Here is a 23,967-nt window from a genome sequence, read left to right on the forward strand (position 1 = left end):
ATACATTTCTATAAGAAGAGTTGGTTAGGCAATTAATAGTTTCTTGAACAAATAAAATGGGGACCTTTGACCGTGACATGTGTGTATGCTTTTTTCGTATGCCAGTACGAAAATAAACTTAAACAGTTATTATCTAACTCATTATGAACATAACGTGATTTTAAAAAATGACTTTTGAAATGCCTTATGCTATTTCAGTCAACACAATAACCAAAACACACAATTATATCTGATACTAATTTCAATGCCTTTTATATATATCTAAAAAAAATTCGATCTATTAAAGGAAGCACGTTTCTTATTTGAATGAATCCAATTGATGGAAACGTCATTTAATGGGATGGCTGGCACATGCGCTTTTACACACAAAGACAAAGATCCCCCGTATAACCTTAACAGAACTGTTGGGGCAAGTGCTGTTAGCGAGTGGCACCTATGAAGGCCGGGACGGCACATGAGGTGGTGGGTGGCCAGCACCACACCCCACCGCCTTTGTCTCCCCAGTGGCGATGTTTACACACCGCACCAGCTACTCATTTGAGGCCGAGTCAACCGAGGGGAGGTGTTGAATCGAACTCGGTTCGCAGCGGAGTGCGCTAACCGCTACACTACCGCTCCCCCCACACACGCACACACTTGCACACGTGCCCACAGCCCCACCACACACCGCACACACTTCCCCACCCCACGGCTGCACGCACACACGCGCCGCCTTTGAGCCGCTTGCATTACTGGCAAGGGAGACTCGGGGATCAGCCGCGCATTTTGAACGGCCTCACCGGCCCTCAACGTTTACCCAACGAACAAAACTAAAACAAATATTCAAAAAGGAGATCATGGCACAGCAAGACGACGCGGACGGATTTGCCAAACCATATTATGGATGTAAGTGTACATATTTTTTTAAAAAGCGCTTGAAATGTTGCACTTGGTTTGCTTGTGACTCAATGTTATTTTGAATATCTGCATACTTTCATTTGTTTTTTTGTGAGTATAATTGTGGAATGTGTTGACACTTAACAGTTGTGTATGTTTTCATTCACCTCGTTAGGTTACATGTATAATTTTCTGTATGAAGAATATCATGTTTACATTTAGTGGAGTGATACCATATTTACTGAACGAACTGATAGACTAAAGAGACTTTAAAAGCCTGCTGTTAGAATGAATGTCCTTACATTGCTGTATGGTACCATCATGCCCTATCACCTGGGCACCCCTTTCACCAACCAACGCTGACCAACATGGTCAAGTATGGTCGAACAACCGCCATGTCAAAGGGCTTTAAATTTCAGGGTGTTTTAAAAAGATGGACCCAATTTCAGAGATATAGCGATTTCAAATCGGGTCCATCTTTTTAAACACCCTGTATTATCATGGTCATCGTGCCCTGCTTTTATTTTTGTGAGGTATGGAGGTGGCTTTGGGAGGCTTTATTCCAGCAGTGGATTGATCATGGCAGATGTTGATGCTGATTATACCAATGGCCATCCGTGGGCATATACAATACTGTTACACTCATTCTATTATACGGGCGTGACAGTGGCTGCTGAGCTGAATCCCACTTCTTCAGTCGGAGTTCCATAGTGTGGCGGGTTTTAACACTCGCTCGTCATTCACAGCAAACACCACAAACCCATGGAAATCCTCCTCGCCTTGGCCTGGAAGCCGTGGGTAGTGGTGGGTTTTGTGGGCAGGGTGGAAGGCTGGGTGTTGTGGCTGATTTTGGAGCTTAGCAAATCCATATTTTCTTGCAAAAAAGTGTAAATTTCAATTAAACCATTTAGCATGTAGGTGTAGCATTTTACTGGTCTGCCGGAATGTTTAAAATATTTGCAGCTTTGTAATTTGTCTTTAGCAGGTGTTGCAATGTATTAACTTGAGCACGATTCACACCACGTAGTGTAAGACTTGATTGTTGAAACCCGTCAGAGATGGTGATGGATTGGGATGGCCTTCAACCAGCTGATGGTAGATCAGGGCTGATGATGATACGGTACTTTATTAAATTATTTACCCGAAGAAAGTCTCATTGAGTTTTCAAAAACATGCTTATGATGGTTCCCCTTGGAGCATTAAGACATGGAAATTGTATTTGATATGTCTACTTACATCCACATTTCTTGAAAAAAGTGACACATTTCCATAGGGAGTCGAGCATTACAAGACATTTTAAATACAGAAGTGAGTTTACATTTTGAAAAAAGCCACTTGTTATCACACATGGATGCCGTATTGAATAATTGGATGTCATGTTGAAGTTAATTATATACACATTAAAGTACAATTCATTATTGGTCATCCCGTAAATGTTATTTTCATTCACATCTTGTTATGCATGTCATCTAACAATATCTTGCAGAATGTCATCTCTGTCACTAGTCCGGTTTTTTCCTTGTCATGTGACCTGAAATGATCCTGACCTGAAACGCACCGTATACCTGCTCTGAAATTTCCAGTCGTCTAATTGTACCAATCTTACGAATGGTTTTACAATTTTCCAAACATTTTTTTATCGATGTCTTATTTTGTGAACACTTGGACAACCGCAGTAGTTTCCACTGAATCTAATGCATTTTCATAATCAACAAAAGCTGGCGATTATATATTGATCAACATTCATTTCTCTTTTCTAGAATGTGTTTAGCTTGTTTTATTCAACCAGGTAAGAACTCATGAGACCAGGATAATCTAATTTGCAAGAATGACCTGTGTCACCAAAACGACAAGAGCAAAACAAATAAAGCACACTACAACAATAAAGCAAATATAAATCTAAAATAGTATATTCTGTCCAGCGCAATTGCCTCGGACCGAAAATGTTTCGACTAATCTTAGTAGAAGTACAACTGAAATTAATATTGAGCAGTTAAGGTGAGGGCAGCCTTACTGTGATTGAGAGCATGCACTGTCTATGAAATCTAGCTTGCTGGTCTGCTTGACTAGCCTCCCAATTGATTTTCTGTTTCTATACGATCTTCTTGAGTACTTTATATATGTGTGATAAGAGGCTAATGGGCCTGTAATTCTCAAGTCAGTTTTGTATCCCCTTTGGAATGTAAGGATTATTGAGGCCTAATTCAGTCCTGAAGGTATTTCATTTCCGTATAAACATTTTGTGAATAGGAACTGCTACACTAAGATTGCAATGTTTTAATTAGCTAAATAATACAACTCGGACAAGGAGTTATGCTCTCACCAAGATTACGTACAATTAATCTGGAGGCTAATTTCAGGAAATTGGATTGGAGGAGTAAAGGCATAACGATGAATAGCGAAAGTATTAAATACCTCAGACTTGCTAATGCCATGGTCATTATAACAATCAATGTCCATTAACTGTAAGGAGAGATTTCAGAACAAAACAAAGAATCCTCCAAAGCGGGGCTAATGATAAAACATTTTTATTGATAAAAAGTAATCTTAACAATGTGCCATAAAAATGTACATTTTTAATCTTGCATACTAGATTGCTATAGTTACGTACAGTTTGTGTCATAAACATTGACTCTTACAAATAACAAGGTAACAAAGGCAGAAACGTATTCACAGAAGTATAAAGAGATGCATCCTGGGAAATACACTGACAATAAGATGAACACACGAATCAGAGAACAAACTGCAAATTGCAGTCATATTTACCGTTAAGAAAAGTAAGTTGGCTTTACCAGGAGTGATACTAACGACGAATGCAATCACGTGCAGTAGAGAGATGGATTCTGACATTGCAGAACAGAGGGATGGCAACAGTGTTGGGAGGCCCTCATCCAGCATTTGAACAAAAACATGGCTGTCGCTGCTGATATTAAATTGTCGTAAGTTCACATTAGCTGCTGCCTACCATCACAAGCAACACACTATTTCAGGCACAATACTGTCATTCAATATACTGTACATGCACCAGTGATACAGTACGCTTACACACAAATTAGCTGCGGAATAACTGAGGTATCCAGGAAATGGCATTACAAAAATATATTCTTGCAACTTTCTGTGCAGGACTTTGAGAGTTTCATCCAGGTATGTGTGGGTTTTTCCAAGTACTTGGCTTCCTCCCACATGCCAAACACTGAGTTAATGGAATTGTCCAAACGTGCCAATGCAGGACCCTCCTGAAATAAGAATTGAGACTCAGACTTTTCTGGCTAAATAGAGGGCATTTATATAATAACACAAATTAATGCCTGCCTATGACCCTAGCGAGCCGAGTGCCCTTCCTCGTTCTTGTCAGATCTCAGAAGCCGAGCCTGGGTAGTGCTTGAATGGGCAGTCACTTTCCACAGATTGTTATAGGCTGTGCGGGTACGTGGTGGGCAGCAGAGGGCAGTGCAGGAAATATCCATTGTTGTGCTGTACATTAATGCCTCGAGATCTATGCTGCCCGCCTTCACCAAACTGCATTGACCAGCGCGGTGGAAGTATGGTTACATAACCCCCTTACTACCCGTACGAGATGGAGGAGGCCCTCATTCAGCATTGTATTGTAGGCTGTACGAATAATGTGTAGACCTCTCATGTCCCACACATTTGGTACACATTTCACACACTCAATTCAACAGGTGCCGATTGTGTCGCATTGCTTCTTTGTGTAAATTTCGGCGGTTGTGCCGCACGGTTCGATGTGTTTGCAAAAAAGTTGCACCGCGTGTTTATCAGTAGGAATGTCCGACGTTTTATTCCACATGCTGGACAATTCAGTTCTTGAAGATTAAGCTCCCAGTATGTGGGGCGAAAACTTCTTCAGACATCGTGCTAAATAACATTCGGTACAACCTGAAAACATGTCAGAGATCTAATCGTTTCCTGCGACACATTAATTCCAGCCCTCCATGACCAATATTTGAGAACCACCAGGTAAAGACCAGTTGATGGAGGATTCAACAGCAGTTGTCATGGATGCTCTGGCCCCAACATAGGAATGTGGAATTTCCACCACCGTATCAGGACCGCCAATTCAGATAAGCACAGCCTCATACTCGTTTCAGCAAGGGGACACTTTGAAAATTAAGATTGAGATAAAATTACAATGCAGCATTGCCACTTATGACATCTGAATATTGACGGGCAAAAGGTGCAGCCCTGCAGTTGCTTGCTCACACAACTGCTGGCAGAAAGACCTCCACTAAGGGGATCTCTACAGTGCACCTCTCGAGGGCATTTGACCGACTCTTCCACGCTGGATGAAGTTTTTGGAAGAGATGGGAGTACCCACATGTTACCAATCAACTGTCGTGTACCCATTTATATGACTGGGTGGACAGAGGCAGCGGGATTTAAGATGCTTGGCTTATTGTTTCAACTACTGCACCAGGAGATTGCATCGAACGAGTGATCTCTGGGTTGTGGGCCCTGGGTGCTGTTACACCTCTGCATCATCATATTTCAGGATGGCCCTCGGAGATCCACCCCTAATTAAGAGGCTCCTGTCAGATGTGAAGCTGGCGTCGGCGTCAGCCATTTGCGAGTGATAATAACACCGATTGAGACTTTGCCTGTTGCTGATAACCCTTGTCCATTTTGTTTTTGCTGCAGCCATCATGGACGATGAACGGATGACGGCGGAGCAGATGGATGCGCGACGGCGCCAGAACGTGGCCTACGAGTACCTGTGCCACCTGGAGGAGGCGAAACGGTAGCGTTCTCCCACGGGGGGGTGGAGTGGGGGCCATCCGAGCAGAATTGGTTTCACCAAATTCAGTTTTGTTGCCAGATAAAAGGGTAAAATGTGTCAGTTTTGTTGCCAGATAAAAAGGTAAAAAAACAATTATCATGTTTTGCTACTGGCAAAGGAGGTTCCAATGGTGGTTTGACCAAGTTCAGTGTGGGTTTGGCGAACGATTGAAACAAAGGTGGCCGTTGAATTGGTGTGGTTGAAGATTTTGGGGCTGCAAAGGCGGCTTTGTGTCAGAAGGGGTTCTATAACCACTGGCTTTGTGCTCGCGCATGATCTCACTTTCCATACACGTGGCACGCATGTTGCCAGCGTCTGAATGGAGAGGATACAAAGAAGTGGGGAACGATAGACCGAGCAGAGTGTGTGAAAGCTGCCGTTTGTGAAGCAGCGGTCTGTGCGGATGAGTGTGAAATAGGAAGAGGGCCCGTGTTTGATTGTTTTCGCATCACGGGGATCTCTTGCAGCAGATGCACATCATCGTCTGCATTATTTACCTGCTTAAAATGCATTCTTAAAAAGTCCTGGGAATTTAATGAAAGCAAAACACAGAGGAATCTAAATGTATGCAATAGCACACACATGGTCCGATGCCAGTAGTAAAAGAAAAACACTTTTGTAACATGTTCAACAATAAAAACATCAACAAGTCCGTGGAGGTAGAGTAATGTGGCTGTTCTGGAGTTTGGAGGACATCTTCTACTGTAGTCCCAGGCTACGATCCCAGTAAACGAGCTACATTGGCCCAATGTTGCTCGTTGACTGGGATATTTCCTATGTCATGGGAGATGAGCTAAATAGCTAAGCAACGGATGGGGGGGGGGCAGGAGGCGATAGTAGAGAGGAAAAACAATGCATGAAAGCTGGGTGTTGTCTGTAGTAGTTCGTGGTTTGTATAACCAAAGACAAATATTCCTCGTAAATAGCCTAAACAGACTGTTCGGGCAAGTGCTGTTAGCGAGCACCTATGAAGGCCGGCACAGCACACGAGGGGGTGGGTGGCCTTCCCCAGGCCCGGCCGTCTTTGTCTCCCTAGTGGCAATGTTTTTAACACTGCACCAGGTACTCATTTGAGGGTTAGTCGACCTAGGGGAGGCCCAAGACCGGTTCAGTTAATCGTTAGCGATGTTGGCGGTGAGCGGGAATCGAATTTGGGTCGCTGGGTTTGTAGCGCAGCATGTTAACTTCTACACTACCGCTCAGCAGTTACACCACCACAAGCAAAACGCTTACCTTTTGGGGTGGGAAATGCAAAGCCTATGTTTCTCTATCCTCCCACAAAGGCCGGCCAGACTGGTAGGGATCGTTGGTCTACCTTTACTCATGCACGATTTTAATGTATTGAAGATTTGAGAGTTGCACTGTATCATCGGAGGAGGCGTGGTGTTTTGGTGCAACCTCTTGCAGTTAAGAGGGAGTTGCTGATTGGAAAGTAATTCCAAGAAGGAAGGCGTTGGCATATGTGTAAGAAGGAGTGGCAGGAAGTTATGTTGCCCTTAGTTGCTGTCATTTTCTTGGCCACTTCAGAATAGAGCAACCGCTGAATGAAGTAGTCGAATTAATGAAGTGCATTATATCTGCAACAGACCACATGCTTCCTCGATAGCATAAAATGGTGGACCGTCTTTATGTAATTATTCCACTCTGTTGCTACACGATGAGCAACACATTCTGGGAAGACTATCGGAAGTAAAAATTATAACACTGCACTGTATTCGTATGATTATGCCCTCACATCCCCATAGTATTGGTATTAAGTGAAAATTTGGATTCATGTGAAACTTACATCGAATTTAATCCCATGTTCCTGAGAGGATACATAATCTGAATCTGCTGTTGTGACTTTCATGCTAAGCTATTGACACTCATGTTTATTATCTATTGCTCAAGGATTTCAGCGGGTTTAATGGTCAATTATATAAGCACAACGGAATTGATGTCCCTCATAAGGCCAGTAACTGCATCTTTTGTGAATTAAATGTGGCCATCTCATGAGCAAATAATATACATTACTTGATTTTGATCCTAATAGTCAAAGTGATTTCCTGCCCAAATGAGCATTGAAGCGGACATTCTGCATTTCAATGACTGTTGACTTCCCTATAGAGTGATACTTATTTAACCGGTCCTGGAGGGATGATGGGCTGAGTGAATCCCCGATCAGGAGTTGAACTCGCACCCTTCCGATTGCGAGCCGCTCGATCTACCAGGGAGCTACTTGGCTGGTTTAATAGTAACCGCGTCATTATTGAAAACAAATAAAAAGAGGAAATTGTGAAATGCTGATTAGAAGGTGATCTCATTGCCTTGTTTTTTTTCTTCCTAATAAGGAGATGTATGATCATTTTAACACCTGTATATAAATGTAATGCTTGTACCAGTTCAGAAAACGTGGTAAAATTGCCTTTGAAACAAACTCGAATGAGCTATACTGGATAAACAGGCGTAATTTATCATTGCTGAAAAATGCTCGTTACGTGCTGTTGTGGAGGATTATGGGTAGTAGTAAAATATAGACACACGTCTGTTTCTCCACGCGAACATGTAAATGTTTCTTTAGTATATCAGCCTGCGAGTCTTCCGGACTTATCGGTTATTTAAGAAGCTGATGAGATCCAGAAGCTTGAAACTGGGCCAGAGTTTGCTTTCTAAAACAAATACACTGTATCTGGATAGCGTTAGTCTGGAAGGCCGGTACGCTAATTGTCGAATAACGATTTTAATGTGGAGAAATCGGTGCCTCCCTGAAATATACATTTTTTTATTTATTAATGCAGAAATTTTTTCTGGGCGTTATGGAATGTTTCAGAATGACCGGTGTGTTAAAAGGGAAGGGACTTGTCAGTTGCGATTAACGCCTCCATTCTAAAAGTCCACGTCACAGCATTCATGGCTGGAATATAATCAGGAGCCACCTTGCTAGAGCAGCAGCCAGCCCTCCTAATCATGGAATTGTAAGCTCAACTGCAGATCAGGGTCAAACTCGTGCCACATTTTTTTCCTGTTTTGTGAAATGATAAAAAATCTATACCTTTTGATCTATGCAATTCATGTTGAACTTTTTTAACACCGTACATAGCGAACCGTGATAATTGGAGGTGACAACCGCGCTAAACCGCGGGGATTCTGGACCGACCCCACCATAGGAATGAAGAATTCCACCACTGCTTCAGAATTCCCAATGGAGAGATGTCGCCAAGAGCTAATTTGAATGTGTGGACAATTCTGTATTTTTCAGTGCAATTTATTATAAAACTGTATTATCATTCGATTTGTGGTGGAACAGTGCACCATGAACTCAGCTACCTGCGTTCGATTCCTGGCTACGTCTAACATCAATGGCGAGTGATATATGAACCGGTCCTGGTAAATGTAAGTAATTATTACATATCATTCAGTAAGTTTTTATCTCCCAAAATACGAAGTGCAGGCGTATGCGCAGCAAAAATAACAGTGGTTGGTGAAATGTACCCATCATCTCTGCGATCAATACAATTGAACCGAAATAAATCCTTTTGCTTTATTATATGTCCGTGTCTCATAGAAATGCACATCAAGACACATTTTTTTTACCCTTCCCGTTGCAAGATTGTGGCAGGAAATGGAGACATCATCATCATCACGTTGTCAGGGCTGAATTTGTTGCGTTGACAATGCCACGGTCAAACAAACGAAGCCGAACGCGTGGAAACTCTGCGAGGCAACTCTCTCTCTCTCGAGTCGCTAGAGTTTCGGGTCATGTCACCCATGACTCTTCAGTTTTCTTCTCATTTTTATTCTGTGTCGAAATCATGCTTGTGCCGCCCCAGGTTCCACCGTTCCAAAAGCTTAATCAGCGCTGCAGGAAGCAGGCTTAGCGCAGCACGCTGACGGGGGAAGTGAGTGGCTCCAGTGGTTTCGGATGCCCGATAAGATCCACCACCGCAGATGCAGAACTAGTCAAACTGTACTCGCTGGCTATCCGCTGTGCTTACAGCACGCGTAGCTTTTGAGCTGAAACGCGTACGACGGTTTGTGCTGTTTGCGTGTGTGCGAGTGTGTGTGCATTTGAAAAAAATATCTAATTCTCCAAACGAATGCACAGCAGCAGCAGCAGCAACTGGGAAGAGTTGTCACGCGGGGTGTGGCGGTGGCGGAGGGGATGGTGTCTCTGTGGTGTGAATATGCTGTCGATAGCATCGCTTTGAGGCCCCCTCGACCCCCCGGTGTCTGCCAGCAATGCCGGCACTGCCGTGCATTGCTCACTTTTCTCGCCAATGCCACGAGTCAGACCGAAAGACATTCTCCACCGTGCGAACGTTCCGCTACCGGCGGTTGCGTCTTACCAGAAATTCGCAAGTCGTCAACATTTTCAACGATTTAACACGCTGGAAGGAAATGGACAGAATTTCAATGTTACTAAATATGGGCATGTTTTTTTCCCCCCTCTGTCGAGTAAGATCGTCGCATTTAGTGCGGTGTCGTCTGTGATGGTGCTTGTAGTTCCTTTGGGATAAACATTTTCAAAATTACACAGACTGTTGTCACCGTGGGTGATAAATCACATGCCATGTCATAGTTTATTTAAACTCTTAAAAAGCATGAAAAAACACCTCATCGGAGCTATAAAGTTACCACGGAAAGTGCTGCATTTTGCAGTATTTGTGAAAATGTCAGCGTGTTAATAAACATATTTCAAACGTGCAAACATATTCCAAAGCTTTCGTGACTGCAGGAATTCATATTCTTTGGGTCTTTTGGTAAAGTCACGTACATAGGTTTGTTATTTTCTTTCAACCTATCTACGTGACTTTACCGAAAGACCCAAAGAATATATTCAAATGCTGCTGCTGCTAAATTTTTAGTACCTGGAAGCTCATTTTTGTATTGACAGCAAAAATACAATAATCCGCGTTGACATGGTGGGGCAATCATATCGTGGATCCTGCAATCCGCGGAGCACTGCAGAGGTTAGATCAAATAACTTCTTAAATGTATTTTGTGCCGACGTGGTGTTGCCAGGGATTATGGGAGGAAAGAGCCATGTGACTCGATCCATTTCTGAAAAGTTTGTGGATTACTGGAGAAGCACGGCATGTGACTAGCGGGTATTTTAATGTATGATAAATTTGCGGATAATGAGGTTACAAGGTTGCAAATTGTGAACTGCCAATAATCCATAATTATAGGGAATCACGGTTTATTGGATGCCTGCTGTATACAATATTCAAAGAAAGTCAAAGTGATTTTTAAAAGTCAAATGAGCACGAAGACTGCTCGTTTCCTGTTTACAGCCCTAAGCTACTGGTGGAAATTCCAAACTTTTATGGCAGGAATGAGTCTATCATTAGCACAATCACTTTTTTACTTCCCAACAATGCGGTTGATCAAACTGAGAGGGATGATGGGCTGCATCAACCCCCAATCAGAAAGTGAACTCGTAACATTCTGATTGAGAGCCACTCCCTTTACCGCTGAGCCATGTGGCCAGTCATACAATGTTACAATACAAATAAATATGGATTTATAATTGCGTCTAAATGCAACTGCATCTCAAGACGCTGTACACAAACAAGCGGGCACATTTACTTTTTGGAGAACAAGGGGCAGTCAGTCACATGGAGAGAGAGAAAAAAGGAAGCTGCTGAACCTGGATTTGAACAGGGGCAGTGAGTGAGTTAACAGCACGGGCGGCTTGAACCAGTGGCATAGCATGGTTGGCAAGGGTCCTGGTGCACGAAATAGAAATAAGACAACCTGCCCAATTTCCATCCTCTTTGTAGCCCGGTGCCTGGGCCGCTCTGGCCCGTGGGCCCCAGTGCAGCCGCACCGCCTACACACTCGATATCTTCCGCTACCGTTTGGAAGTCTGTAACGCAGAACGCCTTCGTGACGGTTTGTCCGTATTGTTTGACCGGTAGCTGGCTGGAGGCCTGCATTGTGGAGGAGCTGCCCCCCACCACAGAGTTGGAGGAGAGCCTGAGGAATGGGGTCATCCTCGCCAAGCTGGGACACTTCTTCATGCCGGGGAAAGTGTCCCTGAAGAAGATCTACGACAGGGAGCAGACGCGATACAAGGTGCCCTGAACACGTTCCGTCTGGAATATCCTTCCGTCCAATATTAGGAAGTCACTGGAGCTGTGCACTTTTACATTTCGATTGAAAACTCATTTCTTTAGAATTGACATGTGTGTTTAGTTTGTTGTCCTTCTGTTGGCATATATACAACACTTCCCTTGCACCTCTGATTAGCACGGTTGGCTACGAATGGTGCGAAAGAAGTTCAACATACATACACACAACATGATCGATCCAACAGTAGCTAGAAATGTTCATTCATCCTGCCAAAGTGGACATTGCTCTTCAAAAAGGGATGTTAATTATTTATAATTATTAATAAGAATTAAAAAAAAAATCATGATGAAAAAAAATTGAATCCCCTCATTAATCTGTAGAGGAAAGAAGGTCTTGCCATGCTATGTCAGCCATGCGGGTCGTTTGACCATACTTCGCTACCCCAATAGCGTGGCTTGGTCAAGGGGAGGCCCAGGACTGGTTCAGAACTCACTCACCACTGAAGTTAGCAGTGGCGTGGAATCAAATGAAAGTTATTGGGTTAAGAGTGCAGTGCACTGATTACCGCGCCATCATTCTACCACTTGACCTATCATTATTACATCATGTCTTATCTAATCCTAATCCCATCTCATTATTATCATCAATTATTTTATATCCACTGCAGGGCGAAGCCCTCCTCACTTGTTACATCAGTTGTGGCATTATCAAGTAAATAGATCACTGTTTTATAAATGAAGTAATGTTGATAATGTCGGTGTATTTGCAGTGAACATAAAAACCATAAACATTTTGGCATGAAAATACGAGATTACAATGCATAAAGTTGTTTCTGCTGTAACTGACAGCCATGTATGTAGATTTACTCTGAGAGCATGGTTAGATGGATGCTATTTATCGTTGTCTGCCGATGAGAGAAGATTTTCAACATTTGACAAAACATGATCCCATACCAATGTCATGTAATGAGGCTAAAAAGGTGAAAACATTATCGTTCAATTGCAAGGCACACATAAAAAAAAACTAATCGCGAATTTAAAAATACTCATTCCTGTATTTTGTGGGAGATCTCAACTTGGTGGGATTCTTAAAAATAAATTATAGGGATGACAGGCACTTTCCCGCTATTATGCAGCAAAGTGCAGCGAAATGGGCAATGAAATTAGATGTGGCACGGGGGCTTTGCTCCCATTGGCATCATCACCTTGACGTTTGAATGGCAGTTCCCTGGTGGGAAATTACTCGCGTGATGATGTAATTGCGTGCGCTGTTTTCGCCTGAAGATGCCCGATGTGAGAGGCCAGAGCCCGCAATGGAGATGTGCGCATCGTGCAGAGAGCGGCGATGGTGATGATCTGCCCAAACGCATTTAAAATCCCCGCAGCCGGGTGTCACCCACACGGATTGGCGGCTTGAGCTCACTCTTTTTCTGTGCTATAAAAGGCAGACGTTTCACTGAGAGGAACACACAACCCAAGGACACAAATGGCCCTTACGCACCTAGGCTTTGTGTCGTAGGTTTCATGATTTTGAATTTAACCGTGCAGTGTGCTAGCCAATGTGCCACAAATCCCGTAAAAAAACGTTGAAAATAAAGAATACATGTACATTTTCTGGCTGACTTAATGGTCTTGGTTGCAAAGGGCTTTGTTGTAATCTGTAAAATGGTTATTCAAAGGCCTTCAGCCGTGGATTGACAAAGAAATGTCAAATATTATGATTGTATATGCTGCATATAATATGATAAATAAAAAATCGACTCAAGTAGGTCAGTGATTCTCACCTTTTTCTTCCCCTCCCCCTATAATTCCGTCGAAAACGAGGCTGGGTTTCTTATGTTAATGATGACTAAGTCTGCCTGTGGTTGCTAGTCACTCTCATTTATGAGCATTTACATGTTTACAATATTAGTGCATGCTCAGTGGGACCATTAAAATGTGTTTGGCTCGGCAAAGACAACGTCTCTTGCCTGATGTAATACCTTTACACAAGACAGCTTCATTATACCACACACGTCTCGCTTTCAGAGAAATTAAGAGCATTTTTTTTACTAAAAAGGATCGTGATGCCTGGGGAAAAGTAATGTATGTCACAAAATGGCAATTGCTTGTCATTTTTTTTTGGTCACATCTTCAATAATTCTACCAACGTGACAGTTTGAAAGATCAGGTTTCATCTCATGACAAATTGAGATGGAAAAATAAAATGGGATGGACATTTTGTAATCTACTTACATAAAGGTACGGATGGATTTTGACAATCACACTTATCAGGGTGATTTTAAACGTTATGTGGACTATTCAATTGCAGCCAGCCTCAAGGATATCCTTTTTTTGCCTCTGCCTATTATGAATGACCAATTAAGCCCACTGTTGATGTACATCGTCTCAAGATGTGGTCGCATGAAAATGCTATATAAAATCCAAATGGGCAAGCATTGCATTACATGGTGTTTGTTTGCAATGAAGAATCTTGAGGAAGTGTGAATTTTACTAGTGAACATTGTACACCTCGGTGACACTCTGCGAATATTATTTTTACAATGATTCAACGTGAAACATTTATGTGTCTCCTAGGCGATGGGTCTGCACTTTCGGCACACCGACAACATCAACCACTGGCTAATTGCCATGGTTGCCATTGGGCTACCCAAGGTATGCAAGGACAAGCCCCCGATGTTGTCCACAAATCCATTCATTCATCGGTGTCAGCTCCAGGATTTGGGAGTCGATGGGCAACATACGGAAGAATTTCCTCTCGCAATAAATTATCGTGATGTTCTTCACGCTCAGCTGGAGTCACTTGTCAATGTCGTCCCACTGCCACATCCGTCTTTGTCTTCCTCTTGACCTTCTGAGGCCCGGCAATAGGGCGCCCTGTGATCCTCACCCTGCATGTCCACAAGATGTAATCTTCCTCTGTATGACAAACACCGTCACCATTTTTTGGAATTCTATTATTTTAACACTTTTTTGTTCATCAGTTTTTCTTATCCATCTTATTCTTATCATCCTAAAACACCAAATCTTAAACGCTTCTCTATGCTGGATGGTATATAACTTATTCAGCTTTCGAAACAAGTTGCCACTTAAAACACCCCTAAAAAGAAGACGTGGATCAATTCCGTGTGAGTGAGCGTGATCACACGATTTCTGCTTGTGGAACATTATTGACTCTGCCAGCTGAGGAGTATACCATAATTGGAAAGGAGTTGTAATGAACTCTTTCTTAGGCTTTCCAGAAATTTTTATTGGCACCAAAAAACTTTTTCTCAGTCAAAGAATAACAAAATTCCACCCCTTTATGAGCTGGACAAATGCTAACTTTCCACATCGGACAACGCAAGCAGCCGAAACGTCGTGAGAATTATTTTATTATGTTTTATTTTTATTATTTTATTACTTCCCTTCTACGTGACTTTACCGAAAGAACCAAGAAGATGAATCCCTGCAGTCACGAAAGCTTTAAATCGAAAATTAGCAGATGTGTTTATTAATGCTTGCTATTCATTTTTTCGTGTTGCAACAATGGGAACGTTTCTTAAATCCTTTAAAACAATTGGCTACGTTTTTTTATTTTTCTTAATCTCTGCACGCATTCTTCCTGAAAGACTTGCAAACATATGTCGCGGATGTAAATGTGTCATGAATGGCAAATGCTTGTTGCAGAACATATCTTTTTCGTTTTGGTTGTGCGGCGATCAAACAACAGATCGTTTAAAAAAACATTTATAATCACGGCAATTGTTTTTGTAAACGGACGTAAATAATTCTTGTAAATCAGGTGCATCTTTGATTGTTCATGCAGATATTCTACCCTGAAACGACGGACATCTACGACCGCAAGAACATGCCGAAGACAATCTACTGCATCCATGCTCTTAGGTAATGGCTACAAACAGGAAACTCACTCCCCTCCTCCCCCCAAGTTTGGCAATACTGTCCACAACAGATGGCTGTGTCATGTCACAACACCGAGCACTTCTTCCCTTTTTCCTTGGTTCATCTTGTGTTCACAACGCTTATACACACAAAGAGAAAGATCAAAACTTCGCTGGCGTCTACTGCAATGGAGAGTGCTGTTTGCGAGCGCATTTTTAAAGCCGACACGTCAAGGAAGGGGTGGGGTGGTCGACACCACACCCGACTGCTTATGTATCCTCAGATACTGTTTAGACGTCGTGGTTGGTATTCATTTTAGGCTGAGTTGGTTTAGACGTGGCCAAGATCAAATTGAACCGGGATTGTTGAGATCATAGGTCAGTGCCCTAACCAGTATCTTCACCTTCCCCACTTCTATGGTAATTAACAGATGCATTTTGGGTAATAAACAAATGTATTAGGAATGTAACATGGTTCTGTGCTATCACCTTCCAGAGGCCATTATCGAACATGCAGTGATGAAGCGGGTACTGGTCTACCGTTCCGACCAGACATTTCTTAATCTCATGACACTGATAAGGAGAATTGGAATACAATTGGGAAAAAGGCAATAAAGTTACAAAAAACTTTAAGGAAAGTATTATCAGTATTATTCCACAACGGATATTGACACGATCCGAGTACAATCCTGCTTAGTAATTTTAAAAAAAAAGTTCTTATTATATTTGTACGTGAATAAAATTGTAGATATCTTTTTCTCAATATGATATTTCATCAATCCTTTTAGGTTGTATGATTGTAGTTAAGCTAGCATATTTTTAAAATGCATCAACCTTGTGTGGCACATTAGGAATGGACCACTCTTTTAATTATTTCCTCGTGCAGCAAGGGAGTAAAGTGTGGTTCTGTGAAAGTCCTTATGTGCTGTGCAGTACATCAAAGCACGTGTGTACACCAGCATGCGATGACTGAGTTGGGCCTGTGGGTGGCTGTCAGGGTTATTGATTAACCGGACTTGTACAACAGTCACGTGGTTAATGGCGACTCGGTTGAGGATTGCTGTGTGTGACACCACGTGCTGTTGAATTTTAAAGGTAAAGGACCCAAAGGTTGTTTTTGATTGTTATAGAAATGTTCTAGACTTGTTCTAGACTTCAAGCTTGGCTTTGAATTTTTAGTTTGTGATATATTCAATAGGAGGGGTTTTAGCACTGTGCACTGTAAAGGATGATGTACTGTAGTTTATATTTGTAATTCTCTAACCCTAACACTGTTTATTCAATTCAATCGATGTCAGGAACTTCCTGCATTCCAAATCTGGATTGTACTGGTCTTCAGCTCCTTTTTCTTTAGATGCAAATAATAGTTCGTCCTTTAATTTGATTGCTCGAAACAAAAAGTTTTGTGCAGTTTCTCTTGGCTCCTGAGAGATATTCATCAACTTCTGATAGAGATCAAATGTGTTTTCTCCTCTATAGTGTCCCTTTAAAATGTTTTTTGAACTTGTAAATAGTCAAATGAGTTTTTATTTTTAGCGTGTCCCTCAAATTTAGACCAGGACTGATTGCTCTGACTACTGCCTCAATTATGTCAGACTCAGCAAATCCAGTGTATAATAAAATCATCAGGATATCACCAAAATTTGCAATATTATTCGTCACTATGTTAAACTATGGCAGGTAGCCTTACAAGTGTGGCGTTGTCATTTGAAGGGCTGCGCAACACTACACTTGGTATAGGCAGGGCTGGGTATGAGCAATGTATCTGATTCCCACCTCTCTCCCACCCCCCTCCCCTTACAGAAATTAGTAAGAGTAATAAAAGCAATACTATTCTACTGGGCCCATCTGGAGTTTTGAGCCCTGCACAAATGATGTTGGTTTGGCAAGTGAATGTTTAAAGGAAGTTCCTGGAAACATCCCTAAAAAAGCCAATGAATAGGTTTAATTAGATAAATTGCCCGCTGAACACTTACATTCAGTAATTGTCGGCCTACAGAAGTGGATTCATAGATGGTCACTGCATCGAGCGCTTTCAGATGTGCTTCTGCAGCCGTCTGGAACTCTTTTCCTTCTGACATTATGAAGCCACTGGAGCTACACACTTTTAAATTACAGTTGAAACTAATTTCTTTCGAACTGCTTTTTGTATTTAGTTTGTTGTCCTTCCCCCCGCACCTCCGATTAGCACGGTTGACTACGTACGGTGTGAAAGAGGTTCAACATACATATACATACATGCAATATGGCATTTGTTGTATACATACTTTTTTATGCAGCATTGCTGCTACTTTGATCGTTGTGCAGCGCAGATAGCGAAGCGCATGGAAATGACACGATTCACTCAACGTGCCTCTGTTTCTCTCTCAGTTTGTATCTCTTTAAGCTGGGGCTGGCTCCGCAGATTCAGGACCTCTTTGGAAAAGTCAATTTCACAGGTTGGTTTGCTTGCTGGTTTTGCTTTTTAATTGCTACGGTTTTCTTCCATTTGGATTGAGCGACGTATGGGTCTTCTAAAACGCGTTTCTACCCGCTGTGACTTAACCACACTGATTCGCAGATGTTCACGATACACAAAGTGTAAGTTCCCTTTATTTGTTACACATGATCCTGTTTAGTCAGTTGTACGGCTATTTTACGAGGGATATCCATGGCGCGTGAGCACTACAATGACAACAAAACAAAAACATTGCAGAGTACAGGGTCCTGAAGAAATATTGCACAACTCACAAACGGTCGTAACAGATGATGTTCTCATAATCCCTTTATTGTCAAAAATAATACAGTATTTACAACCCACCCCCCACCCTACCATGCTGAACACGACGAATATAAGTATGAATCCTTGGGCTAGATCAGCTATTCAGAAGCGGAATCTTTGAGCTCCAAAGCTCTTTGTCACAATGTCCAGAATAGAACATGGCCACCGGGTAGCTATAGTAGCAGTGCACATTCACAGCCCTTGGTCAATCCACTGCTGGATGAATGCCTCCCTATTGTGTTGACCATAGGCGTTGTTTGACCGCGCATCACCACACTGGTCAGTGCAGATTGGTGAAGAGAGGGCCAAGATCAGTTCAGATGTCACTGGTCACGAGTGTTGGCCATGGCAGAGAATTGAACTCAGGTCGCCAGATTCAAAGCACAGTGAACGAACTACCACTGCTCCACGACCAAACATGTCACACAGCGCAAATACATAAAAATTACATCTTCCCGTCACCTAAATCTCACATCGACGGTCATTTTCCCTCCACTGCTGAGTGAAGGCCACCACACGCGTTACATCAGGAGTGGAAGCGACATGTGACCATTTTATGACAATATTAATGACAATCATGGAGAAAGAGTCTCAAGTGAAAATAAACAACATTGACACTAGGACAAGCTAGCAATGCATCTCCTTGTTTCTGCCGTAAATTGACGTGCCACCGCTCGTGGCTTTACTGTTGCAGCAAGGCGGCGTGATGATGGGTGTCCTTGACTTCTCTCCACCCCCCGTCAGAGGAGGAGATTGACAACATGCGCAAGGAGCTGGAGAAGTACGGGATTCAGATGCCGGCGTTCAGCAAAATCGGCGGGATCCTGGCCAGTGAGCTCTCCGTGGATGAAGCTGCATGTAAGAGGGGAAGGCTGTGGGGTTGGGGGGGGACCCCGGTTTAGTTTGCGGAGAATTGGCGTTAGGGGCCGTCCATAAATGACGCCACGCGATTTTGTACGATTTTTGACCCCCCCCCCCCTCGTCACACAGCGTCACAAAAAGTCAGACCCCCCTCAAATATGACGTCACAAAGCTCTGCCCCCCCTCCCCCAAAACCATATTTCCATTTTGAAAATAAAACATGCTTCAAATCGCTTTAAACGATGGTCATTGTAGTGCGTATTTAATGTGGCGCTGCACTCTGATGTTGTAGGAGTGTTGTTATAACAATTAGTGTTGTTAGAGCAATTATATATTTATTTAAAGTTGCGCATTTTTACGTGACGTCACATTTCTCAAACCCCCCCCCCCCTCGTCACACATCGTCACAAATGTCTGACCCCCCCCTAGGTGCGTGATGTCATTTATGGACGGCCCCCTTAGGACGTTAAAGGTGCGTCGATTCGCCGATCGCGGCCAATTGATACGCTCGTGCCAAGAATCTCTCGTTGACGTTTCGTGCAGATCAGAGGCCAAACGATATGCGGACGTCACACATTTAGGCTGGTGCAGCGAACGGAACTGCAAGGACAAATGTATGCAAAAACCCCACGGTGCGTTGCGAACGAGACGGTGAAAACAAAGGCAGAAATTAATGCGTATGCAGTTAAGATGTTGAGAGTACACGGACCCGCTCATTTATACGCGACCGACCCCGATTCGTACTTACACTTGTGACTCGTACTTTCGCAACACGCCATTACGCGAACGTGGATTTGAAGGCGTATAATTGTATCGCCCGCACAACAAACGAGTCAAAAAAATATATACAGTGTTCTAATTGACCTGAATGCTGCCGATGATTAGTGCATCATTTACTGTACAGTGCTGTACTTTATTAAACATTCGTGTACATTTATATACATTTTATATACACTCTTACATTGTATATACACTCGTATAGGCGAACCACAATTTACGAGGATTCGCGCTCACGCGGGGGGTACACGGAACCTAACCCCCGCGTACTCTGAGACCTTTGGTCGAATTGCAGCCTTGACAAGTGATCGAACTGCTAGAGGAGTGGCTTGTTTGTGCCTAGCGAGTATCATTTTCCCTGCAACTTCTGCCAATTATTGATACTTGGTGGTGCATGACTCATCCTGCGCTTTGGAGGCAAAGGGGATACTGTATAGGGTTGTCAGTAGTTGATACCTATCTGTATGGATATTTGGGTTTTATCTCTTCTTAAATGTAGCATTTTTTCTTAAGTAGTTTGATGTATCAGATATATAAATTTATCCGGGGGGAATTAGATTTTCGTTACAAGATAATGACAAATAATAATAAAAAACCCACACCCTAAGCGAATAAGTAATTATATTCTTGGTTCTTTCGGTAAAGTCACGTAGAAGGGATTGCTTGTGTTGCAGTCGAAACGTCGTGAGAATTTTTATTGTTTTATATTTATATTATATTATTTTATTATTTCCCTTCTACGTGACTTTACCGAAAGAACCAAGAATATGAATCCCTGCAGTCACGAAAACTTTAAATAAGAACAAGTAATTCTTTGTATCAAGTCGGTTATTTCTAAAGGTCGAATGTGCACATTGAATTTTTATCGCAGTTTTAAGTTTGTCGCTTGGGTGTGGTCCTTGGTGGTGAGTCAAGGAAGTGGCTGGCAGCGGGGAGTTATTCATTGTGGTGGTTGATGTCATTTATATCTGGGCTCAAAAATAAAAACTAGAGGTCCTCAAAAAGCACGCTCCACTGCCCAGCCCATTGCCAACGCGCATGTGGTTGCAAACGAGGGTGGCCACCTCTGAGGGTTGCTTCAAAAATCAAGACGCTTAATGGGAAGAACATCTCTCATTTACGGAAGGAAAAATTACGTGTAAATGTGTGGTGTGCTATACTCTTTAGTTCTTTCGGTAAAGTCACGTAGGTAGAAAAATGAAATACAAATAACATATCACGACGTTTCGATCGTAACACAAGCGGTCGTCCTCAAGCGGAAAAAATAATAATTCAGCAGTGAAACTGCTGAACCAGGAAGAACACAGCGAGGTTACAACCAGAGGTTATGTGTGGTCATATATAGCTACGAGAGAAAATAAATTTGTATTCATGTACAAATCCATTAAAATTTCTTGCAATTTCAGGACTGCCCCTCTCCCCACTGGGAATTTACGAGAACCGTGTATGTGCTTAATTTATGTATATACTGCATTATGTGTGTTTGTTTTATTCAGGACCACCCCTCTCCCCCTATTACGTATCTATGTATGTATGTTGAACTTCTTTATTACCCCTGACAATCGAGAGTCGACTTTATACGCACATCTCCAATATCTGACGATCATCGGGAAACGCTCCGCTTGTGCATGCCGTGGCGTCTGTCGCGGGCAGTGCACGCGGCAGTGATAGCCATCAACGATGCCGTGGAGAAGGGGGACCCGGCGGAGACGGTGGCCGCCCTGAGGAACCCCAGCGCCATGCTGCTGGGCCTGGAAGAGGAGCTGGCCGAGGCCTACCAGAGCATGCTGCAACGAGCCAAGCTTGACAAGGCCAACAGTGCCCGCAACCGGGTGAGGGCCACACACGGTAGCGGCGACGGCGGCGGTGGTCGTCACTCATGCCGCCCCGTTCTCCTGACTCCTACGCCACTAGGACATGTGACAATTTAACCGCACGCCTCGCAGTGATACGATGCATTTTCACGATTCGGGATCGCGATTCGGTTGACGAATCACGTCTCATGAGGTGGCCAGGTGGCTCAGTATTCTTGATGCATTTAACCAGGAATTGAAATAAACCCATCGAGACATGTGCAAACATTGCCCTTTTTGCAACAGGATCTGGGTCAGAGGTCAGAGCGCTAAGCTGACACCATTGAGTTCCCGAGTTCAAATCCAGGCAGATTAATTCAGGTTCTCAAGTCTAGGGTGTAGATTGTCTCAGCACAGTCATCAATGACTGCACAGGAAAATCCCATCACATTAAATTTGGTTCCACACTTTATTTAACTAAACTCGAGCTCTGAATATTAAAATATCGGGTTGACTTGTCATGTGATGAAGATTTCTCACTGTAGCTGGCTAGGTGGGCAAAGTGCTGCATCTTACATTTTTGACCGAAGGTCATTTGAAGAGCTATTAGAAGTATTTTTGTGATATCTGTTTCTGTTGGATGTTCTCTAACACGGAGGGTTGCGCTGCATTGTGAGACACCTGGATGGATTCTTTGTTTCATGGCACGTTGTTATTGGGAAAATCAGGATAAAGTTGCGGGCGGGAAAAAATATTATATATTTTATTTGTGTAACTTTTACCGTTCAGTTCCGATCGTTTGTTCTTTAAATCTTGACTTAAAGCTTTGGTGACTGCAGGAATTCATATTCTTGGGTCTTTTGGTAAATTCACATAGATAGGTTCAAAGAAAATAACAAAAATAACAAAAAACTACGACGTTTCGATCGCAACACAAGCAATCGTCATCAGCAGATGACGATTGCTTTACCGAAAAACCGAAGAATACGTTTATTCTTTCTTACATCTCATTTTGTACAGTTGTATTTACTTCCATCATTCTTAATGTGACATTAGACTCAATCATAAATAATCGATTCTCACACACACACACAGATGCATGCTTTTATGCGTGGATCATCATAAACATAAGAATATGTTTCATTCAATTGACCTATGCACCTTTACATGCCAATTCACTCCCCACTGCCTGCTGCATGGGTCCGCTTCTTACCATGTGCCATGCCTACCCATTATCTCAGTCTCGTATTTCCCTCTCAGTTTTTGACCGATCCATCGGAGCGGGAGTGGGTGGGGGGGCAGCTAATGCCAACCTATTGCTGCACTTCAGCACTCCAATTGCAGCATCTTCTCCCCGTGTATCGATTCCTTCCGTTCTTCATAGATTAAACGAATCGCCAAGAAGTGGGAGTACATTTTTGTATTATCCCTGCTTATCCATGGATAGGAAGAGCTACCCACAACAGTGGCAGGAAATGTATCTTAATTATCGACTGGTATTTGCCGATAACTGCGTAGGTATTTAGGAATTACTCTTTGGTTCTTTCGGGAAAGTCACGTAGAAATAACTTAAATTAAATAATAATAGAATACGACGTTTCGATTGCAACACAAGCAACCATCATCAGGTACAAATAAATGAGAAAACAAACATTGTGAACTTGGAAATGTAATGCAAGACAACACAGAGAGTCGGCCAACACAAGAGTCAACACACAACCTGGTTGATTACGTTCTTCCAAAGATTGCTAAATTTGAGAGAGAGAGAAAACATAGACACGGAGACACACAAGCAGAAAGAGACTCACACAGAGACAAACAGAGAGACAAACATAGAGAGATGTTTGTCTCTGTGTGAGTCTCTCTCTGCTTGTGTGTCTGTCTGTGTGTCTCCGTGTCTATGTTTTGTCTCTCTCTCAAAATTAGCAATCTTTGGAAGAATGTAATCAACCAGGTGGGGTGTTGACTGTTTTGTTGGCCGACTCTCTGTGTTGTATTGCATTATATTTCCAAGTTTACAATGTTTGTCTTCTCATTCATTTGTACCTGATGATGGTTGCTTGTGTTGCAATCGCAACTTCGTATTCTATTATTATTTAATTAAATTTCTTTCTACGTGACTTTACCGCAAGAACCAAAGAGTTATTCCTGCAGTCACGAAAGCTTCGAA

At 42.6% G+C, this 23,967-nt stretch overlaps 1 protein-coding gene across 1 annotated transcript in view; it reads left to right on the forward strand.

Moving 5' to 3' along the window:
• Positions 1-752: 752 nt before the first annotated feature.
• The window catches only part of LOC144955698 (ras GTPase-activating-like protein IQGAP1), a 110,879-nt gene continuing 87,664 nt past the window's right edge, over positions 753-23,967 (forward strand). Inside the window, exons 1-8 of the mRNA XM_078885849.1 lie at positions 753-885; positions 5,533-5,632; positions 11,572-11,728; positions 14,302-14,379; positions 15,533-15,609; positions 17,976-18,043; positions 19,111-19,224; positions 21,658-21,836. Of these exons, the coding sequence (XP_078741975.1) occupies positions 837-885; positions 5,533-5,632; positions 11,572-11,728; positions 14,302-14,379; positions 15,533-15,609; positions 17,976-18,043; positions 19,111-19,224; positions 21,658-21,836 (822 nt within the window). The 5' untranslated portion in view covers positions 753-836. The remainder of the gene's footprint in view (positions 886-5,532; positions 5,633-11,571; positions 11,729-14,301; positions 14,380-15,532; positions 15,610-17,975; positions 18,044-19,110; positions 19,225-21,657; positions 21,837-23,967) is intronic.

This window comes from Lampetra fluviatilis, chromosome 3, assembly GCF_964198595.1.
Source record: "Lampetra fluviatilis chromosome 3, kcLamFluv1.1, whole genome shotgun sequence".
NCBI classification, from domain to species: domain Eukaryota; kingdom Metazoa; phylum Chordata; class Hyperoartia; order Petromyzontiformes; family Petromyzontidae; genus Lampetra; species Lampetra fluviatilis.